The 21,438-nt window shown below is 43.2% G+C and overlaps 1 protein-coding gene and 1 non-coding gene across 3 annotated transcripts; both read left to right on the top strand.

Moving 5' to 3' along the window:
• The first annotated feature begins 129 nt into the window (after positions 1-129).
• On the top strand, positions 130-19,745 carry LOC116469613 (adenosine receptor A3). 2 transcript variants are annotated; one of them, XM_032155021.2, is made up of 6 exons: positions 439-803; positions 12,329-12,435; positions 14,057-14,404; positions 16,438-16,504; positions 17,248-17,348; positions 19,332-19,745. In XM_032155021.2, the coding sequence occupies exons 1-6, from the start codon at positions 454-456 to the stop codon at positions 19,400-19,402; spliced, it is 1,044 nt and encodes a 347-aa protein (XP_032010912.1). In that variant the 5' UTR covers positions 439-453; the 3' UTR covers positions 19,403-19,745. The 2 variants fall into 2 exon arrangements, with proteins under 2 accessions (XP_032010911.1, XP_032010912.1); XM_032155020.2 differs by lacking the exons at positions 12,329-12,435; positions 14,057-14,404; positions 16,438-16,504; positions 17,248-17,348; positions 19,332-19,745 and adding an exon at positions 2,790-3,918 and having other exon boundaries at positions 130-803.
• LOC116469974 (U6 spliceosomal RNA) lies at positions 12,667-12,773 on the top strand. The gene has a single exon (XR_004248422.1). It is a non-coding gene; the product is annotated as a U6 spliceosomal RNA (small nuclear RNA).
• Positions 19,746-21,438: the final 1,693 nt, after the last annotated feature.

Below are 21,438 nucleotides of genomic sequence, written 5' to 3' on the forward strand. Positions count from 1 at the left end.
CATCTTTTTGCTGAGAGTTCCAGGCTCCGTACTTCCTCTTGGCCCATCTCACTTCCTGAAATACCCCTGAAGAGGGTTGCTTATCTTGATGGAACTCAAAAAGCCAAAAAGCTGCAGGCAGAGGCCTTGAGGACATCTGTTTGGGGAACTAAGAGCAGCAGCACTTTCAGATTCAGTCCATATAGAGCTGTCCTACAGCGTTCTGGAAACTTGAGGATGTGCGGCGCATAAGGGGGCTGGAAGTGACCCACCTGTGATGAGCCCTTTCTAAGGAGAGGGGTTTCCAAGAGATCACCCCACCAGAAAAGGGTAGGAATGAGCAAGTTGGGAATTTTAGACTGTCACTGCACATGGACCTCTGGGAAGACGTCTGGCGAGAGCTAGGCCCACTGGCCTTTCGGACGGATCTTGCTGGCTCACCTGTCCCTGTGGAGGTTCCTCTGGGAAGGCAAGATGCCCAACAACAGCACAGCTCTGTCATTGGCCAATGTTACCTACATCACCTTGGAAATTTTCATTGGACTCTGCGCCATAGTGGGCAACGTGCTGGTCATCTGCGTGGTCAAGCTGAACCCCAGCCTGCAGACCACCACCTTCTATTTCATTGTCTCTCTAGCCCTGGCTGACATTGCTGTTGGGGTGCTGGTCATGCCTTTGGCCGTTGTTGTCAGCCTGGGCATCACAATCCACTTCTACAGCTGCCTTTTTATGAGCTGCCTACTGCTTATCTTTACCCACGCCTCCATCATGTCCTTGCTGGCCATCGCCGTGGACCGATACTTGCGGGTCAAGCTTACCGTCAGGTAGCCTGCGGCGTGGGGTGGGCAGCAATTGAGGCACCTGGGAAATGAAGTTACAAAGCCTAGAGCCCAGATTTTTTGAGTAAAAATGAATCCAAATTGGCCCTTGATGTTGAAAGAGGGCAATAAGTGTCTTTTTGTGATATGGTCTGTGAGGGGGTTAGCAACAATGAGCTGGGATTCAGGAGCTAGAATCAGAGGAATGCTCCAATCCTTTCTCCACTGACTATGGGTGGGTGCTCAGTCCCTCCAGCTATAATTACTAATCCTTGGCTAAAAATGATGAAATCTTGATGCATCTTTAATTAGTAAAAAATGCTCTTCAGTTTTAGAAATGATAAAAGCCTACTAGATGAGACTTATTATTTTAGGAGAAGCAGGCAGATAAGAATAAGAGGAGATAAACTGATGGTTCTGTTGTTTTGCAAATGTAGGTTATTATTTTATCTTTGTTTCCTATTCTGTGCCCACTTTAATGTTGAGAAAGGGATTCTTGGAATATATATATATATTCCTATATATATATATTTATAATATTAAATATATATATATGTATATTTTTCCTCCTCCTCCTGAGACGTGAGAGCTTTTTTCCTAAAAATATTCTTCATTACATGTGACCATATGAAGAGAACGGACTGCCAAATGGAGAAATCTACTTCCCTGGGTGACCTAAATTGCATTGGTCTCGTGTTTCTCCTCACTTTTCTGGAGGAAAGAGCAGAGTGAGGGAGCTACAAACAAGCTTTAGATGTAGACAGTCTGGGTTCAAATCTCAGATTAGAGATCTGATCTTGAACAAGTTGTTTAACTTTATCTCCTTTGGTTTCCACTCTGAATCACAGTGGTTACGATGCTCGGAACTCAGACTTACCCTGTTTTAGTTTTAGCCCCACCACTTCTAACTTGTAGAAGTTACTTGTTTGTGTTCCACTTTTTAATCTACAAAATGGGGATAATTGCACTATCCTCATAAGATGAAATGCATTACATATGTAAAGCTCTTAGAAACATACCAGTCACACAGTCTCTGCTCAATAAATGGTGGCTATCATTACTATTATTTTCACAATTGCCATCAATAAAATTGAGGTTATAATAAAATATCTCCTGTTTGTTGTGAGATTTAATTGAGATAAAAATCTACTGAAACTTAACTATATTTATTTCCTTTTTGTGGTCTGTATAGGCTGTTGTTAGGAAGGACAGTTTAAGGAGAAATGGGGACTCTTACTGGATGAGTCTTTTAAGGTCTCTGAAACACTTCAACACAATTTTGTAACTTCATTGATTCATTTAACTCAAATACCAAGTATGGATGCCCATGAAGATAGAGAAGCAGGAGCAGGCACAGGTAGAGGAGAAGTGTCGGGGAGGCATAGTATAATTTATGAGAATCTGCACAACAGCCAAACAGAACAGTGCCAAGAACAGCAGGCAAGCTTGCTTTGAGAGTATCATTTCTCACCAGGCAGACAATCCTAGGAGACTTAGATGAATCTCAGCTCCCAGGAATTGAATAATTCTTGGGCTTACACCTTATTGGGAACAGAAGGAGTAAACTGAGTTTAAGGGGGACTTAAACTGCTGAATTCACCTGTGGATGTTTTTGAGTAAAAAAAAAAGAAAAAGAAAAAGATAGGTAACTGTTGTATAGCTCTCAGGAAGTGGAGCCCTGAGTGAAGCACATAAGCACTTGACTCTAGGCAACATCTTCCTTATCCATTCAAGAGTGTTCTTCTTTAGAAAAGTCCCCAGGGAAGGTTCCTGGATTTTTCTCCAATCGTTGTCTGCTCATCTTGTCTTCGTATTCAGTGGAGTTTAGCTGGAATCACCAAAGAATATCAATGCTGCCCTCTCTTAGCAGAAGATTGGAGAATTAAGAGAGTATGTGCCTTATCTCACCTCTCTCTCTCCTTTACCAGCTCCATCTCCCCTACCCTTTAGCAATTACTGCTGTGGACTCACTGGCTCTCTTCATTCACACAGATACAAGAGGGTCACCACTCACAGAAGAATATGGCTGGCCCTGGGCCTTTGCTGGCTGGTGTCATTCCTGGTGGGATTGACCCCCATGTTTGGCTGGAACATGAAACTGACCTCAGAGTACCACAGAAATATCACCTTCCTTTCATGCCAATTTGTTTCCGTCATGAGAATGGACTACATGGTATACTTCAGCTTCTTCACCTGGATTTTCATCCCCCTGGTTGTCATGTGCGCCATCTATCTTGACATCTTTTACATCATTCGGAACAAACTCAGTCCGAACTTCTCTAACTCCAAAGAGACAGGTGCATTTTATGGACGGGAGTTCAAGACGGCTAAGTCCTTGTTTCTGGTTCTTTTCTTGTTTGCTCTGTCATGGCTGCCTTTATCTATCATCAACTGCATCATCTACTTTAATGGTGAGGTACCACAACTTGTGCTGTACATGGGCATCCTGCTGTCCCATGCCAACTCCATGATGAACCCTATCGTCTATGCCTATAAAATAAAGAAGTTCAAGGAAACCTACCTTTTGATCCTCAAAGCCTGTGTGGTCTGCCATCCCTCTGATTCTTTGGACACAAGCATTGAGAAGAATTCTGAGTAGTTCTCCATCAGAGATGACTCTGTCTCATTGACCTTCAGATTCACCATCAACAAACACTTGAGGGCCTGTATGCCTGGGCCAAGGGATTTTTACATCCTTGATTACTTCCACTGAGGTGGGAGCATCTCCAGTGCTCCCCAATTATATCTCCCCCACTCCACTACTGTCTTCCTCCACTTCATTTTTCCCTTGTCCTTTCTCTCTAATTGAATGTTTTGGAGGCCTGACTTGGGGACAACGTATTATTGATACTATTGTCTGTTTTCCTTCTTCCCAAATAGAAGAATAAGTCATGGAGCCTGAAGGGTGCCTAGGTGACTTACTGACAAAAGGTTCTAGTTGGGCTGAACATGTGTGTGGTGGTGACTCATTTCCATGCCATTGTGGAATTGAGCAGAGAACCTGCTCTCGGAGGATGCCTAGGAGATGTTGGGAACAGAAGGAATAAACTGAGTTTAAGGGGGACTTAAACTGCTGAATTCACCTGTGGATGTTTTTGAGTAAATAAAAGCTAATAGCTAACTGAAGTGTAGCTCTTGCTGGTGTAACTTGGGACTTAAAGACCCAGCTGGCTGTCTTTGGCACTAAGCTTGCTTGCTACTTGGAGCCATGTGGTGGCATACTCACCTTCTTATTCTTAGCCCCAGAACACCCTGATCCTTATTCCTGGGTTCGTCAGAGCATTTGTCAGCTTTATGAACCATTCATCTACTGTGAGAGAAAGAATACTATTCATTTCCCCTGGTGTTTCATTCTCACAAGAGTAGTGGAGGTAGGGCAAAAAGAGACAATGGATAGCTATTATTTGTTGAGCCCTTTTCTTTTCTTTCTTTCTTTCTTTTTTTTTTTTTTTTTTTGAGACAAGGTCTCACTCTGTCACCCAGGCTGGAGTGTAGTGGCTTGATCGCAGATCATTGCAGCCTCAACATCCCTGGCTCAAGGGATCCTCCCACCTCAGCCTCCCAAGTGACTGGGACCAGGCACATGCCATCAAGCCCAGCTAATTTTTTTATTTTTATTTTTTATAAAGACAAGGTCTCTTTATGTTACTCAGGCTGGTCTTGAACTCCTGGGCTCAAGTGATCCTCCTGCCTTGGCCTGCCAAAGTGTTGGGATTACAGGTATGAACCATTGTACCTGGCCTATTGAGCACTCTCTATACACTAAGTACTTTGCATGCATTACCTCCTTTGATCCTGACAATCTGTGAGGTAGGTACCACTATAATGATCATCTCCATTTTGCAGAAGAAAAAACTGAGGCACAGGGAAGTTAAGTAACTTGCCCATAGTTTCATGATTAACAAATAATAGAGCCAGAATTTAAGCTTAACCCTGCCTTACAGGAGAACTCAAGCTTCTTGCCACCTATTCTCAGACATAAAGAGGAACTTGTAACATTAAAGCCCAAACTTTCAAGCTCATCTTATGTACAATTAACAGATAGGCACAAACTACAGCTTTGTACGCTTGAGGACTTCCAGATTTTTGCCTTAGCTACTATTGCTGATCTCTAATTAATCAGGACACTAGACAGGATAGAGTGCCAGTCACATCTTCTGAGCATTGAATGTGGCTCTAGAGATTCAAGGTGTCATCTCTGGTTTGATCTATCCAAATTTGCTGCTGTGAACTCTCACTTTCAAGACAATATTTTAGTTAGAAAAGAGCAACAAGATGGAGATTTCAATTAAACAACATCAAAGTGGGTAAGCGTATCTGAAAATGAGATTCATTCTTAGCCAGTCCTGAAGGTTTATCCTGAACCTAATTTTAGGCCACAGCCTGATAACCAAATGTATCTTGTTAACATTTCATTTCAGCAAAGGAGAATTGCTTCTCCTCCTGTCAGCCCAGGAATCAAGAATTCTAGGTGTTTCCCCTCTGATTTGTGGTATTTAAAAGGCACTTCCAGGGTGAGGCCCTAGGTTTATTCTAGGGCTTTGGGTGTCTCAGGCACACTGTTCACCTTGGAACAACTTTTGCCCCATTGGAGAAATGAGAGGAAGGGTCCTGCAGCCCTCAGTCTCTTGGTAATCCCTGCACCATGCTTCTTAATTTACAAACAGCTTCTAACGTAGATACACTACGTTGTACACTACGTTGCCATAGGAACACTTAACACTGCCCTGTTTTTTAAAACTTGATTTAAATGGACCACTTCCCTCAAGACAAAACAGCATTCTTTCCTGAGTCATTTGGTATCCTTAGCTCCTGAGTTTCAGAACTGCTTTTACTTTTTTCTTTTCTTCCCTCTTCCTCCTCCTCCTTTCTGTCTCTTTCTCTCTCTCTCTCTTTTTTTTCCTGATTGCCACAGCTTAGCAAGTCCACTGATGGCTTGCTGGGAGTTGTGTTTTTTATCTTTGTCTAACGGGAATCTCCTGACTTAAGGTGTTCCCTAAGCCCAGAAGTCCTTACAGTGAAAATAAATGTCTTTCAAAGTAAACTCAAAAAAGATAAATGAAGAATCACTGGTGAGGACCTTGGTTAGAAGTGACAAGATCCACTCTGGTTTCAGGTTTAGAGATTAGTGTCCCAGAAGCCGGGCGCGGTGGCTCACGCCTGTAATCCCAGCACTCTGGGAGGCCGAGGCGGGCGGATCACGAGGTCAAGAGATCGAGACCATCCTGGCTAAAACAGTGAAACCCTGTCTCTACTAAAAATACAAAAAATTACCTGGGTGTGGTGGCAGGCAGCTGTAGTCCCAGCTACTCGGGAGGCTGAGGCAGGAGAATGGCGTGAACCGGGGAGGCAGAGCTTGCAGTAAGCCGAGATCATGCCACTGCACTCCAGCCTGGGTGACAGAGCGAGACTCCGTCTCAAAAAAAAAAAAAAAAAAAGGAGAGAGAGATTAGTGTCACAGGAATCTCCTAGGAGCCCCTCTTCTGACTTGCTCTCTCAGCTAAATGGTAAAGGATAACTGTGGGCTTTTATTCTAAAGGAATAAGATTAAAAAGGCCACCCAGACAAAACTGAGGTTTGCTTCCTCCCTTTCCTCCATATGAATAAGCTGGAACTAGGGTGGATGTTGAGCAACTGGGTTTATTTGCCTTATTTTAAAAATCAAAACAACTGGGGAAAAAAGTAGAGACCCATCTAATAAGAAGAAGCAAAGGCTATTTATTCTGAGCTTGCTATAGCAAGGGGGCCAGCTGTAGTCACTTGCATTTTGGCAGAGACTCAAAGGTAGGCAGAAGAGTGGGAAACATTTATAGTAGCATAAAAACACAAATTTAAGCACATTAAAATTTTAATGAGTTTATTTGAGCATTCAATGATTCATGAATTGGGCAGCACCAGACTACAAGTGGTTCAGTGCTCCACCAAAGGAGGTGAGAGAGGAAACTTTTATGAGGTATTTGTGAAAGTAAGACAAAGAAAATATATTTTATTGGTTAAAGTGGAAAGTCCCTAATTTGAGGTTAGCTTGGTGGTTTCTGATAGGTTAAGCTTAAGTTTTGTTTTACTGTTTGCACTGAGTTGGGTTTCAGTTTGCTTTGTGTAGGAATCCAAGGCACCAGAGCCATCTTCGGCTAATGGCTGTCCGATTAATTTTTTTCATCAGTGAAAAAAGGGAAAGGCTTTAGGTGTGCCTTGATTGGAGGCTGTTGGCTTGGGAAAGCTGTAGGCAGGGTAACTAGAAGTGGGGCAGCCTATTTGATTAACTGGGGGCACACATTTGGCTTTCTTGGTTGATCCTAAGTTGAAACTGGGGACAAAAATTAGGGGAGTTTTCAGTTATTAATCAAGTCCTGGCTATTTTTTAATGTCTCTTTTTAAAAATTTTAATTTTTTTATATTTTAAACTTTTATTTTAGGTTCAGGGATACCTGTGCAGGTTTGTCATATAGGTAACTTCATAGGTTTGTTGTACATATTATTTCATCACCCTGGTTCTAAACCTAGAACCCAACAATTATTTTTTCTGCTCCTCTACCTTCTCCCACCCTCCACCCTCAAGTAAGCCCCTGTATCTGTTGTTTCCCTCCTTTTCTCCATGTTTTATCATTATTTAGCTCTCACTTATAAGGGAGGACATGCAATATTTGTTTTTTTGTTACTGCATTAGTTTATTAAGGATAATGGCCTCCAGCTCCATCTATGTTCCTGCAAAGGACACGATCTTGTTCTTTTTCATGGTCACATAGTAGTCCATGGTGTATATGTACCACTTTTTAAAAATCCAGTCTGCCATTGATGGGCATTTAGGTTGATTCCATGTCTTTGCTATTGTGAACATACACATGTGTCATTATGATAGAACAATTTATATTTCTTTGGGTATATACCCAGTAATGGGATTGCTGGGTTGAATGATAGTTCTGTTTTTAGCTCTTTGAGGAATTGCCATACTGCTTTCCACAAATTAGTTATACATGAATTGAACTAATTTTGTTTAGTAATTGGTTCAATTAGTATACTAGTTGAACTAATTTACACTCCCACCAACAGCATATAAGTGTTCTCTTTTCTCTGCAGCTTCACTGGTATCTGTTATTTTTTGACGTTTTCATAATAGCCATTCTGACTGGTGTGAGATGGTATCTCATTTTGATTTTGATTTGCATTTCTCTAACGATCAGTGATATTGAGCTTTTTTTCACATGCTGTTTGGCCACATGTATGTCTTCTTTTGAAAAGTGTTCATGTCCTTTGTCTACTTTTTAATGGGCTGTTTGTTTTTTTCTTGTAAATTTGTTTAAGTTCCTTATAGATGCTGGATATTAGACCTTGGTCAGATGACTAGTTCGCAAATACTTTTCCCATAATTTCTTTTGCTGTGCAGAGAAGCTATTCAGTTTAATTGGATCCCATTTGTCAATTTTTGCTTTTGTTATGGTTGTTTTTGGCCATTTCATCATGAAATCTTTGCCAGTTCCTATGTCCAGAATGGTATTGGCTAGTTTGCCTTCCAGGGTTTTTATAGTTTTGGGTTTTACATTTAAATCTTTAATCCATCTGAGTTGATTTTTGTATATGGTATAAGGAAGGGGTCCAGTTTCGATCTTCTGCATATGGCTAGCCAGTTATCCCAGCACCATTTATTGAATAGGAAGTCTTTTCCCCACTGCTTGTTTTGTCAGTTTTGTCAAGGATCAGATGGTTGTAGGTGTGTAGCTTTATTTCTGGGTTCTCCATTCTATTCCATTAGTCTATGTGTCTGTTTTTGTACCAGTACCATGCTGTTTTGGTTACTGTAGTCCTGTAGTATAGTTTGAAGTTGAGTAATGTCATATTCTCCAGCTTGGTTCGTTTTGCTTAGGATTGCCTTAGCTATTTGGGCTCTTTTTTGATTCCATATCAATTTTTAAGTAATCTTTTCTAGTTCTGTGAATAATGTCATTGATAGTTTGATAGGAATCACATTGAATCTGTAAATTGCTTTGGACAATATGGCCATTTTAATGATATTGATTCTTCCTATCTGTGAGCATGGAATGTTTTTCTGTGTTTTGTAATTCTCACTGTAGAGATCTTTCACCTCCCTGGTGAGCTGTATTCCTAGGTATTTTATTCTTTTGTGGCAATTGTGAATGGGATTGAATTCCTGATTTGGCTCTCAGCCTGGCTGTTCTTGGTTTATAGGAATGCTAGTGATTTTTATACATTGATTTTGTATTCTGAAACTTTGCTAAAGTTGTTTATCAGCTGAAGGAGCTTTTGGGCTGAGACTATGGAGTTTTCCTGATATAGAATCATGTCATCCACAAACATGGATAGTTTGACTTATCTTCCTATTTACATGCCCTTTATTTATGCCTCTTGCCTGACTGCTTTGAGTCCTGGCCATTTTGGGTTGATTGTTAAAGGGGCTATTATTTGGCTTTCTGGCTTAAGATAGCAATTTGACTTCCTATAAGTCTGACTTATAACAGGCTGGCTTACTATTTATTGATTAGCAGTTGGTTTCCTGAGCAGGTTGTGCAGGTTGCAGGTCAGGATTCTATTTTCATATATGGTGTGGCCATAGTCCACTTGTATATTCAGTTTCTTTTAACCAAATGCACCTTTTCTAGAGAAACTCTGCTCTTAGCTACTATAGCTGAGTATGATGGGAATAAGAACACTTGGGCTGCATCTTGCTCCAACTACTCAGATGACAGATATCTGTAAAGACCCTTTGTAAATTCTAATATGTTCTACAATTTTACAGTATTATAACTATTGGGAAAGCAGCACAATGTTTGTTTTCCTCCCAGATTTACCATCAAATCATAGTGGCTCTACTAGCTGTGTGAATGTGGGCAAGCTACTTAAGCTTCTGAGCCTCAATTTTCTTCATTTGTAAGATCAGATTAATAATACCTGTGTTGAAGTTGTTTTGTTTTTTGATTTTTACTTTTTCTTATGGAAAACTTCAAGCATACAAAAGTGGAGTGACTATGTCTTAGTCTGTGTTGCTATAAGAGAATACCTGAGGGCGGGTAATTTATGAAGAAAAGAGGTTTATTTGGCTCACAATTCTACAGGCTGTATAAGAAGCATGGTGCTGGGACCAGTTTGGCTTCTGGTGTGGGCCTCATTCTGCTTCCACCCATGGTGGAAGGCAAAGAGGAGCCAGCGTGCAGAGATCACATGGTGAAAGCAAGGGAAGCAGGGTGGGGGGGAGTGCCAGACTCTTTGAAACCATCAGCTCTCATGGGAGCTAATAGATTGAGAACTCACTCATTACCATGATGACAATGATGGCACCAAGACATTCATGAGGGATCCACCCCCATGACCTAAATACTTCCCACTAGACCCCACCTCCAACATAGGGGATCAAATTTCAGCGTGAGGTTTGGAGGGTCAAATATGCAAACTGTAGGAGACTAGAAGAAGGACCCCTTATTTATCTATTATCCTGTTTAGTAATTATCAGATTATGGCCAATCTTGTTTCATTTGTGCCTGTATCCACTTACCCTGCCTATCTTGAAATTTTAGATATTAAGTTATTTCATCTATAAACTTTTCATTTTGTATTTCTAAAAGATGTTTTAAAAATTATTTGGTTTATTCTTATTGCCTATTTACCTTTCTATTTATACATCTAAGTAGAATCAAAGTTAATTCTATGGAATTAATATACCAAGTAATATTCGGAATACTAGCAGACACATCATTCATTCTCTGTAACTCTAGCACTTTCATTTAGAGATATTTTTTCATGTCTTGGGCATTTTGCTGATATCTGTGCACAATCCAATTCTCTTTTTGCTGCTTTCTTTGGTTTCATGTTGCCATCTCTGAGCAATGCTGAGTGTGTTTGTTTTGCATGAAGTATTGTCAGAGATAAGGACTGCCTCTTAAAAATATAACCAAAATATTTGTATTAATTATTCATTGCTGTGCAACAAATTACACCCAAAACTTAGAGGCTTGAAATAGCAATCCTTTATCATCTCTAATGGTTTCTATGGGTCAGGAATTCAGGGGGAATTCCCTGGGTCAGGAATTTTGGTTGGGTGGTTAATGCATGGTGTCTCATGAGGGTGCTAGGTCTTCAGTTATCTGAAGGCTTGACAGTGGCTGGAGGATCCACTTCTGAGATGACTCTCACATGTCTGGTGAATTCGTTTTTCCATATGGGCCCCTCTATAGCCTGCTCAAGAGCATGGTGGCTGACTTTCCCAAGAAGGAGCAGCATGAGAGACTAGGGTGGAAGTTGCACGCCTTTTATGACCTAGCCTCTGAAATCACATGCCATAACTTCTGCAATATTTTATTGATCACACAGGCCAGTGCTGATTCAGTGTGGGAAGGGACTACATAAAGGCATGAATTCCAGGAGCCATTGTGAAGGTTGGCTATGGTAATGCCATTATCACATCTCAAAAAATAAATTGAAGAATTATATCATAATAGTATCACTGTCCATAGATTCTAAATTGTTTGCTTCAATCAGGATCCGAATAATTTCCACATATTATAATTTGTCAGTATGTCTCTTAAGTCCCTTTTGATCCATAGTTTCTCCTTTCCTTCCTTCCTTTTTTATTTATGTAATTTATTTGTGAAACTCATAGAGGTTTTTGATGAGGAGCAACTGAGGTGATGTAGATAAAAACCCACCATGATGCAGGCTTGCTGCTTGCCCACATGCTGACTTCACATGAATTGGAGACAGGCTCTCCTTCCTCCAGAGAGGACATTATTGCATAACCTGGACAATCTATGTATGACCCTTGATGGGACGTGCTGGCTCTGGGAAGTTAAGCACCCAGCTTAATTTCACCTGAGAGGTGGTTCAATAATTCAAACTTTTAAAGCCAGTGGTCGGAGCACATGAGTCCCATTAGAATCAGGAGAAGTTGCTGCTGCTGCATAGACGAATCTCCTTGCTTTGTCCCAGCTCTTCTCAAGAGAGCTTTCAGGAAGTCTGAAGACTGCAGCCCAAACTGCAGCCATCCAAACACCCATACTTCCACCTGCTCACTTGTTCCAGGTCCCAGGCACGCAGGCTACTGACAGCTGGCGTGCTCCACCCCTGGCCGTACTCCCCAGATGAGCCTGCAGTGTCCACTTGGGAGCTGGGTTAGTTAGGAATCTGATTACTAGGATTCCTCTCAACTATATAAGAGATTGGGCCTCCGAGAGTGGTAGACAGACAAAAGGAGTGGCCTCTGATGATGCCAGGACCATTGGCAGCAGGACAGGGCACAGTAGAGCACATACAAATGGGTACCAGTGATGGTTGTGTACATGTGCTTTTCTGAGTGTGGGTCAGAGCCCATTTATGCAGGAGGGAGATCTCTACTGCCCAGAATTTTCTTGGTTGCCCCGTCAGTAAGTTTAGGTCTATGAAGAGCATGTGGTGTGGTGCGTTGTGCAGTGTACTTACACATGGCAGCACTGCTTGGACTAACTGGTTGTTTTCATTTTTCACTGGTCTCTTCAAACCAGGATAAAGCCATATTAAGCTCAAGCATATCTGTTTCCCTTAAACAGATTCAGAATTCCTGGGCTCCCTGGGTGCATTCTATCATTCCAGTTGAAAGTTTGCTTCCTTCCAGTCATGTGGCTCTTCATTCTACTCTCCTTGGCTCTCATTTCAGGTAGGATGGGGGACGGAACAGCTCCAGCCCTTTAAGCTGTGGCCTTTCCACAGACTTTGCACTGAAGTCCTCTCCTACTTGGAGTCTCTGCTTATTAGCTCAAACCATCTAAGGAGTGGGATGGGAAAATAAAAGGCGATGAAAATAGGTCTTGTCCATATTAGTTCTTGTTCTTAGCTCCCATAAGAGATTTGTGGGGAAATTGAAAAGCTTGACTAAAATGATGACTCTGCACTCACTTTGGCGGCACATACACTAAAATTAGAATGATACAGAGTAGATTAGCATGGCCCTTGTGCAAGGATGACATGCAAATTCATTATGCATTCCATATTTTTCCCTAGCATCTCCACTAAAGTAAAATAAAACAAAACGAGAGCTCTGTATTTTCTCTTTTAGTTCAGCCGGGTTCCCCCTTCTCCCCTCAAAAATATATGTGCACATATATGAGGACATGACTTTCCCCTTTCCACTTGTGCTTGACCCCAAAGATGAGACTTGGAACACTGGCATTTTCCCAGCTCTGTCTGACCTTCAGTTGTGTGGCATTTAGAGTTGCTGAACCTTTCTCTGGGTCAGCATTCATACCTACAAACTGAAGATCATGCTACCTTCCTTGTGGGGTTGTTATGAAAACAAAATGTTACAAAGAACCTGAGCCTACATTTTAGTGGTCTCTGCTATACATCTGGAAGGCTGAGAGGAGGATGGGCTCTGCTGTCCCATCTCCTCTTCTTGGTCAGACACTTTCCCCACCATGGTTAAGCTGGACGTGGTATGCACAACTTCCTCATTGTGCAATGTCCTGAGATGATAGAGGTGCCTATGCTGGTCTTGTACAGAGGGAACATGAAGTTCTTATCCCCTAACAACAGAACATGACTTCCTCTGTTTTCAGCCCTGTGCAGCCAGCAGAAGCCTCCAAACCTCACTTTCTTTCTGAGGGTGCTAAGGTGGTGTGGGAGCTAGGGACAGAGGGCCTCCTGACGGTAAGCCTCAGGCTCTTCAAGGCCCTCCGTCAAGCAATGGTAGGAGGCCTCCATATTTTACCCACCCTTAGGCCAGGGAAAAAGACTTCTCCAGGGTTGCTTTATTAGTTTGCTAGGGCTGTGATAACAACAGCAACAAAACCACAGTCTGGGTGGCTGAAACAATGGAAATTTATTTCCTTATGTTATGAAGGTGATTAAGTTCAAGATCAAGGCATTTGGTTTCATTCTGAGGCCATCTCTCGGTTTGCAGATGACTGCCTTCCGGCTGTGTCCTCATGGGCCATTCCTCTGTTTATATTGTCAGTGTCTTAATCTCTCCATTTCGTAAGGACATCAGCTGAATTGAATTAAGGACTACCCCAATGACCCTATGTTAACTTAATTATCTCTTTAAAAGCCTTATGTCCAAATACAGTCACATTCTGGGGTCACTGGAGGTTAGGTCTGAAACATATGAATTTTGAAGGGGACGTAGTTGAGCCCATAACAGTTGCCAATCAAAAAGAGGCAAAAATCAGCCTCTGATTCTTTAATTAATTATCCTTCAGGAGAGCAGGAGCTGCAATGTTTTGAGAGAACAATTGTGTGTATGTGTGTGCACATGTGTGTGTGTGTGTGTGTTTTCACAGATGCCATGGTCATGGATGAAAAGGTCAAGGAAAGCTTTGTGCTGGACACGGCTTCTGCCATCTGCAACTACAGTGCCCGCTACAAGGATCACCCCAAATACTGGTGCCAAGGCTATTTCCGTGACTACTGCAACATCATCACCTTCTCCCCTAACAGCACCAATCATGTGGCCCTGAGGGACACAGGGAACCAGCTCATTGTCACTATGTCCTGCCTGACCAAAGAGGACACAGGCTGGTACTGGTGTGGCATCCAGCGGGATTTTGCCAGGGATGACATGGATTTTACAGAGCTGATTGTAACTGACAACAAAGGAACCCTGGCCAATCACTTTTGGTCTGGGAAAGGTAAGGAGCCTGCCAGGGGTCTGACTGGATGTGACCCACGGCCATGGGTGTTTGCTGCTAAGAGAGCACACTCTGAAGCCAGTGAGCCCCATCTCAGACTCCTACTTGGTACTCTGGGCCTACCTGGCCTCTCTCTTCCTCCAGCAAACGTAGGGTTGTCATTAACAGTGCTGGGGAATAGCTGGAAGTTGGGGACAAGGAGGGTGGCTGCACCCTGCAGCACTTTTAGAACTTCTCTTCCCTTGCAGCAATCTGGTTTAAGGACCTTAGAAGAGGCTGACAGGGTCTAATAGATGTGAGATCTCTGTGTTGAAAGGCTTTGAAGTTGTTATTAAATGTCTGTGTGAGAATCACTTGAACCAGGCAGCAGAGGTTGCAGTAAGCCGAAATTGCGCCACTGCACTCCGGCCTGGACGATAGAGTGGGATTCAGTCTCAAAAAAAAAAAAAAAAAAAAAAAGTCTATGTGCCTTGTGGGTCTAGAATCTTGAAGATTAGTTTCTTGAGAGGTGTCTGAGGCTGGAAAAAATGACCCACGTGCCTGGTAACTGTCAACTTAAATAATTTAATAATATACGGAGGTAGCCAGGTGCGGTGGCTCACTCCTATAATCCCAGCGCTTTGGGAGGCTGAGGTGGGTGGATCGCTGGAGCTCAGGAGTTTAAGACTGGGCAACATGGAGAAAGCCTGTGTCTACAAAAAATACAAAAATTAGCTGGATGTGGTGGGGCCTGCCTGTAGTCCCAGCTACTCGGGAGGCTGAGATGGGAGGATCATCTGAGTCCAGGGAGGTTGAGGCTGCAGTGAGCCGTGATTGCACCACTGCACTTCAGCCCGGACAACAGAATGAGACCCTGTCTCAAAAAATAATAATAATAATTTACAGATTTAAATATCATGGTCCAACTAGTAAGCACCCTCTTTTGCTTTTAAGGAATGTGCAGTTTATATTTGGAGACCACTAGGAAGCTGTGGGTGGAACTGGAACCCACAGCAGAAAAGTCTGAGTTAACCAATTATGACTCTTGGCTGGAGCTAAGACATAGGATTTCCAGATGTTCACTCAGGTTCCTTCTGTTGAATGATGAAAACCTCCTTTTGCACCAGAAAACCTCTGTCTCTCGGACAGAGGACTTATGGAAGGCACTAGCCTTTCTTTCTTTCTTTTTTTTTTTTCTTTCCCCTGTGCCTTCTCCTTGTTTCCATTTCTAGAAAGGATGTCCTTCTCTATCACAGTCCAGAGCACAATGCTGGTAGGAAAACAAACCAGAAGGGCTTAAGGGGTGCCCTTGGAAACCTATCCCCATGCTAGAAAGAGAGTTTTGCTAACACTTGACCAGCTAGTGATTGATTCAGCAAGCATCTTACAGAATGTAACATCGTTCACACCCACAGTGTTTCTACTTTGTGTGGTTCTGCTTTTACTTAACTGTGCAACTTGACCTGAATCTTAGGCTCAGACAAGAGAACGTTCCCACCTGAACGTACTCCTTAGTTTAAATGAAACACAGACCTCTCCCACGTCTTATCAGAGGGGGTATCGTAGGTGGTCGTGGTGCCACTGCTCCCACTGGGTTTTGGTGGCTGTCATGAGAAAAACATGGCAATTACATCACCAAATGAGCAGTTCTTTAAGGATAGGACTGGCCTTCTTGGGCCTCTGGCATCCCCTCCTATGGGGAGGAGACCTCAGTGTGGGACTCTAATCATGGGCCACTTCTAGTCCACGTGGGGCCTTTGTTCAAATCTGGAAAAGGGGCCCCTTCCTTCAGGTGCATAGAGTCCAGTGGTAGGGTGCATGGCCTAGCAAGCAGAGTGTGGGCTAAATGTCGGCCCCTGCTTGTCTCCTCAGCCTTGTTCCCTGTGCAGGGCACATTTATACAACTGTACTTGGTGCCTCTGCTTTACTCTGAAGTCAACCAGGGGACTCACTCTCTGGAGATTGACAGAATGACAGGCAGAGCTGCAGCTGGGAGGCAGAGGCAGGACCTGGCTATGGGCCTCACCTGACTTAACAAATCCTTTCTGATTCAGACCTATCAGGCAACAAAACCAGAAGGTGCAAGGCTCCCGAAGTTGTCCGCAAGGCTGACCGCTCCAGGTGAGTCATAGTCTCGGCAGGTGAATGGGCTTGGGGCGGTGGGGTGGAGGTAGGGGCTGGGGTGGCAACAGTATGATATGACAGTTGATTTGCACCGACAACTTTTCTACTGCACATTATTTCTCCACCTTAACTATGTATCCTTAATGTATTTGGTTTCTCCAAAAAAAAAAAAAAAAAAATACAGTTTAGGACTCTTGGTTGCAAGCAGCAAAAAGGCCCTCTAGCTATTTTAATTAAAAGGGGACATTTATCATGAAGAGAGAGAGGTGTTTCAAATGCAAGAGCAGGGATGTGGCCACCCTTGGAAATTGTCAGGAGCATCATCACAAATTTACCTCAGTCTCTAATCTGCTTCAAATCTTTGTGTTTCCTTCCTTCTGTCTCTGTATTGCCCTTGTATATTTCTCTTTTTCCCCCTAATAGTCATCCATTTATGGTTCCTGAGTTTATTTCTCCCCATTCAAGAGACTGGCCAGTCTGAGACTGAATTCTTCTATTCCCAACCCACAGTTAATTTCTGAGGAAGGGGTTCATTGGCCCAGCTTAGTCAGATGCTCAGCAGGTCCCATCAATGGTGGTCCAAAGGACAGGGTCACTCTAAAGGAATACAGTTCACAGAAGCTACTGTAACTGGGTTGGGGGGTGGGCAGGGGTGCAAATCCCAGTAAAAGGGATCCAGAGCTGAGAATCAATAGGCAGTTTCTTCCAAGGAACATGAAATCTGCTGTGGTTCCTTCTAGGACATCCATTCTCATCATTTGCATACTGATCACAGGTTTGGGAATCATCTCTGTAATCAGTCATTTGACCAAAAGGAGGAGAAGTCAAAGGAATAGAAGGGGTAAGTAGCTATTGTTGAGGGAAGGGGTGGGCAAGAATTAGAGAAAATGAAAGAGGTCAAGGAGCAGCTTTCAAATGGGTGAATGAGAGCCTCTTCATATTGCCTGGTCACCTGGAGACCAATGCAGCCAGCCATGGGCTGGGGTAGATACCTGCTTGATGGTGACAAGGCATCACGAGAAGTGACAGAGGGAGCACTGGAGCTTTCTTAAGTGGATACATGTGTAGGTCAGGAAGGAAGGAGGTCCTGAGACAACCACACCAGGTTCCCATCTGCAGAGCCACCTACCTCCCCAGCACACAAACTTTGGGCTCCTGTCAAAGGAATGAGCTTCTGGGACCCCTGGGTAAGCAGGTATAGAAGAGGCTCCTTTTTCATATACACAGGGTGTTGCCCTGTTGCCCAGGCTTGAGTGCAGAAGTGTGATCATAGCTCACTGAAGCCTCATGCTCCTGGCTTCAAGTCATCCTCTCACCTCAGCCTCTCAAGTAGCTGGGCCCACAGGTGCCTGCCACCATGCCTGGCCAATTTTAACTTTTTTTTTTTTTTTTTTTTTGAGACATTGTCAAGCTCTGTTGCCCAGGCTGGAGTGCAGTTGCTCGATCTCAGCTCACTGCAACCTCCACCTCCCAGGTTCAAGTGATTCTCCTGCCTCAAGACTGATCTTTAGGTCTCCGCATCCCTAAATAGAGAAGGGACTGTGTGCCCACCTTTCCCTTTAGGGCAGCATCAGAGACATGACTGGTCAGTAAGACAAGGCTGGTCTTACTGTTCAGAGAATCCTCCGGCATGTGGCAAATATGCCAACCTCTGAAGTGTACACAGAGCAGAAAGAACATTGCACAGTTGCCACTGTTTGGCTAATAGTAGTTTTGCATTTTTCTTTTTATGCTCAGAAACCACAGGAACACCTTAGGCAATGAAGAGTCTGTAGGCATAATTAAAAACAGACTGCAACCTCCCATGGGTATGGAAACGTAGAAGAACAATATTTCAGAAAAAGACAGAAAAACACTCCTAGTAACCCTTGCTAGTGACACACCAGGATCCATAGCCAGAAGAATCTGAAATGCAAAGCAAAGGCTGCAAGGCCTCATACTTTCCCTGTGATATTTTGTTCCTGTGGTCAGAATAGGAGCTCTAAATAAAGCAAAGTAGTGGCTCCCACAGCATTCTTGACCTTTTGTCCTCTAACAGCCTTGGGAACTGCGAAGGTGGGGCATGTGGACAAGACAATGCCTTTCTCAGGTCTGCCCAAGACCAGTCCCTTTGGGACACAACTGTAGTCTAGGTTTTTGCTAAAACCATTGTCACTTTTTAAAGGTGTGACCTTGGGCAACTTTATACTTTTCTGGGCCTGTTTTCTTTTCTATAAATTGAGGGTCTCATTCTCATACTCCCCAATATTTTTATTCATTAGTTCAACAAAAAAGGACCATGCTAGCTAGATGCTGGGGATACAAAGATGGGCAAAAGAAATGCCATCTGTGTCCATGGAACTTGTAGAGGGGGAGGAAGACAAACTATCACACATCAACACCCAAATATAACATTGGCACCTGGAGTCGGTGCTCTTAAGGAAAGGCACGTGATACTATGAAAGATGAGGCAGTAGAACTCAACGCTATTTCCTTTTAGCAAGAAGTTGTACAGCCTGTGGTAGCCGTGGCTTGCTTCCTGAAACTCAGGCAGATGAAATGTGGCAGCCTGAACCAAGGCTCCTAGCTTTGACATTCTTGGGCTCTGAAGAAGTTCAGTTGTGTTCACAGAGGTGAATGCAAGCCCTGTGTACCAAGCCTTCCTATTGACTTTCCTACTGATGAGCTTTGCAGTAATGATATCTGATCTCAGCCCTGAAAATAAACTTGTGTTTAGTCCCCATGAAAGCCCCATGACAGAGTTTGGAACTTTTGCTGCAGAAATACTCTTCAGGGGTAGGCAATAGATCTCAACTCCATTTTCCCTTTCTATTCCCCAACAAAGTAGGCAACTCTTTGAAGCACTTCTCGCGTGTCCTGACTCCAAAAGAAATGGCTCCTACTGAACAGATGTGACTGAAGACTTTTTTTATTTAGTTCATAAGTAAAGTGATGCTACAACAGAATAATCACCATGACAACTGGCCCACACCTCAGAGACTGATTCTGATCTCCCAGGAATTCTGAAGGACCCTCTATCCTTGACAACAATCATTTGCAGCCAGGTAACAATGGCGGTAGTCAGAGGAGCTATGATAGACCACACCTGAGCAAGGCTGCCCTCAAATAACATCTCAAGATCTTAGTTCTTATGCATTCCATCGGTCAGAAGTGAAGAAGAGGTGGAGAATCTGGATCGGGGACCAGGAAATCACTTGTATTTTGTTAGCCAATAAATTCCTAGCCAGTGTTGAATGAACTCCAAGGTATGAGTAACTTCTTCTAGGGTATCACTGTAAAAATATTTCTGGAAAAGTTTCTTTCAAAGAATAACATTCTAACTCATTTCTGAATTGGTATCAAATGCTGCCCAACCCAAAGAAAGGGAGATAGACTAAATCAGTGGTTCTCAGATTCTCTTGGTGAAAAGGCCATTCCTCTTATCCTTAATGGGAAACTGCCACCTGACTAAAGGGATGCTGCTTTTGATCAATGAGAAACCAAGGTGTGATAACTTAAGTGAAATATTCATTCAAATCAGGAAACACAAATCAAGAACAGGACATCAGAAGCCATGGGTGCGAATGAGGTTATATTGCCATTCATGCCAGAATTACCAATACTCTTAGCTCCCACCTGCATATCTACACCCTCTCTCCCCATATAGGGTCTCTCCTACTGTTTCTGGGAGTTCCCAGGGCCTCCCCATCACTGTCTGTGCTGCCGTCATCACAAGCCTGCTTTTCATTGTGTTATGATCTCTTCTAATGGGCGTGCTGGCCAGCCTCAGTCCTCAGGATACTCAAGTGGCCTTCTGGTCTGAGCAGAGTTGGAACAGGGAGGTTGTTTGTTGAAATGGTTCTGCACATGCCCTGAGTGTTTAGATCCAGACTCCCACAAAATCTTTCATGAACACACTTCCTTCGGCTTCCACCCTAACTCCTCTCTCCAAAGGTAGGGAATTCAAAGCTACTCAACGGCCTGATGGGAAGGGATGAGGGTGTGGACACCCCACCTCTGTGTTTCTGTACAACCCACCTCCTTGCCAGAGGCTCAGATCAAACAACATCAAAAGTGCTCTCTTTTCCCTTAGCCATGAAACAGCCCCAATTCCTCCCCTGTGGCCCTGTATTGAGTTTAAACAAACGGGATCATTAACCCACCAGTACTGCAAATAGCAATCCAGTTTGGGTTTGGTTAGGACATTCCATTCTACAAGGCGAGACAGCAGACATAGACCTTCCGCAGCAGATGAAGACATCTACAGATGTCTTGGAAGATTTACATTCACAATGTCTGGAGAACCATTTCCCTATAGGTTTGTTCTGATTCCATGATCCAGGATTCAAGAGCTTTGTTCTGCTCTTACCTAGCAAAGATCTTTGAGTCTGGGGTCAGTCATTTAATTACTCATTTTATCCTCTAGCAAGGCTGGATGCATAATGTGAAGACAAAAAACAAGACTCTGTTTAGGGCTATACCGTTAAAAAAAAAAAAAGCGCAGCTTCAAGAAAACAGGAAAGAGCAATTAATTTGATATTTCTTGTACAAGTAGATAGCCATGTGATAGTGCTTACTCTACTCTTGCAGCTATGTTTATAAGGTGCTGGCCCTGAACTGGAAAGCTGATATGGCCTCTAGCTTCAGGGATGGCAGAATTGTTTGATGTCAGCCCCAAGTCTGGGAACAGCTGAAAGCTTAAGAGGCCTCCCTGTGTGCACTTCACAGTCAGTGAACGGAAGAAGGCCATTCCTGGGTCTCTGCTGCCCTCGTGGGGCGGCTGCCCTGGTGGTGCTGTGGCCACCTCACTGAACTATCTCCCTTAAACCTGTTTTTCTTCTAGACCTGTTCACTCCCACAGAGAGACTACTTTTTTTTTTTTTTTAATCAAACTGTCTTCCACTGGCTTCTCCCTCAAAATCCAGCTTCCAGGAGCAGTTGCTCTCTCTCAG

This window comes from Hylobates moloch, unplaced genomic scaffold (assembly GCF_009828535.3).
Source record: "Hylobates moloch isolate HMO894 unplaced genomic scaffold, HMol_V3 SCAFFOLD_5, whole genome shotgun sequence".
In the NCBI taxonomy this organism is placed as follows: Eukaryota; Metazoa; Chordata; class Mammalia; order Primates; family Hylobatidae; genus Hylobates; species Hylobates moloch.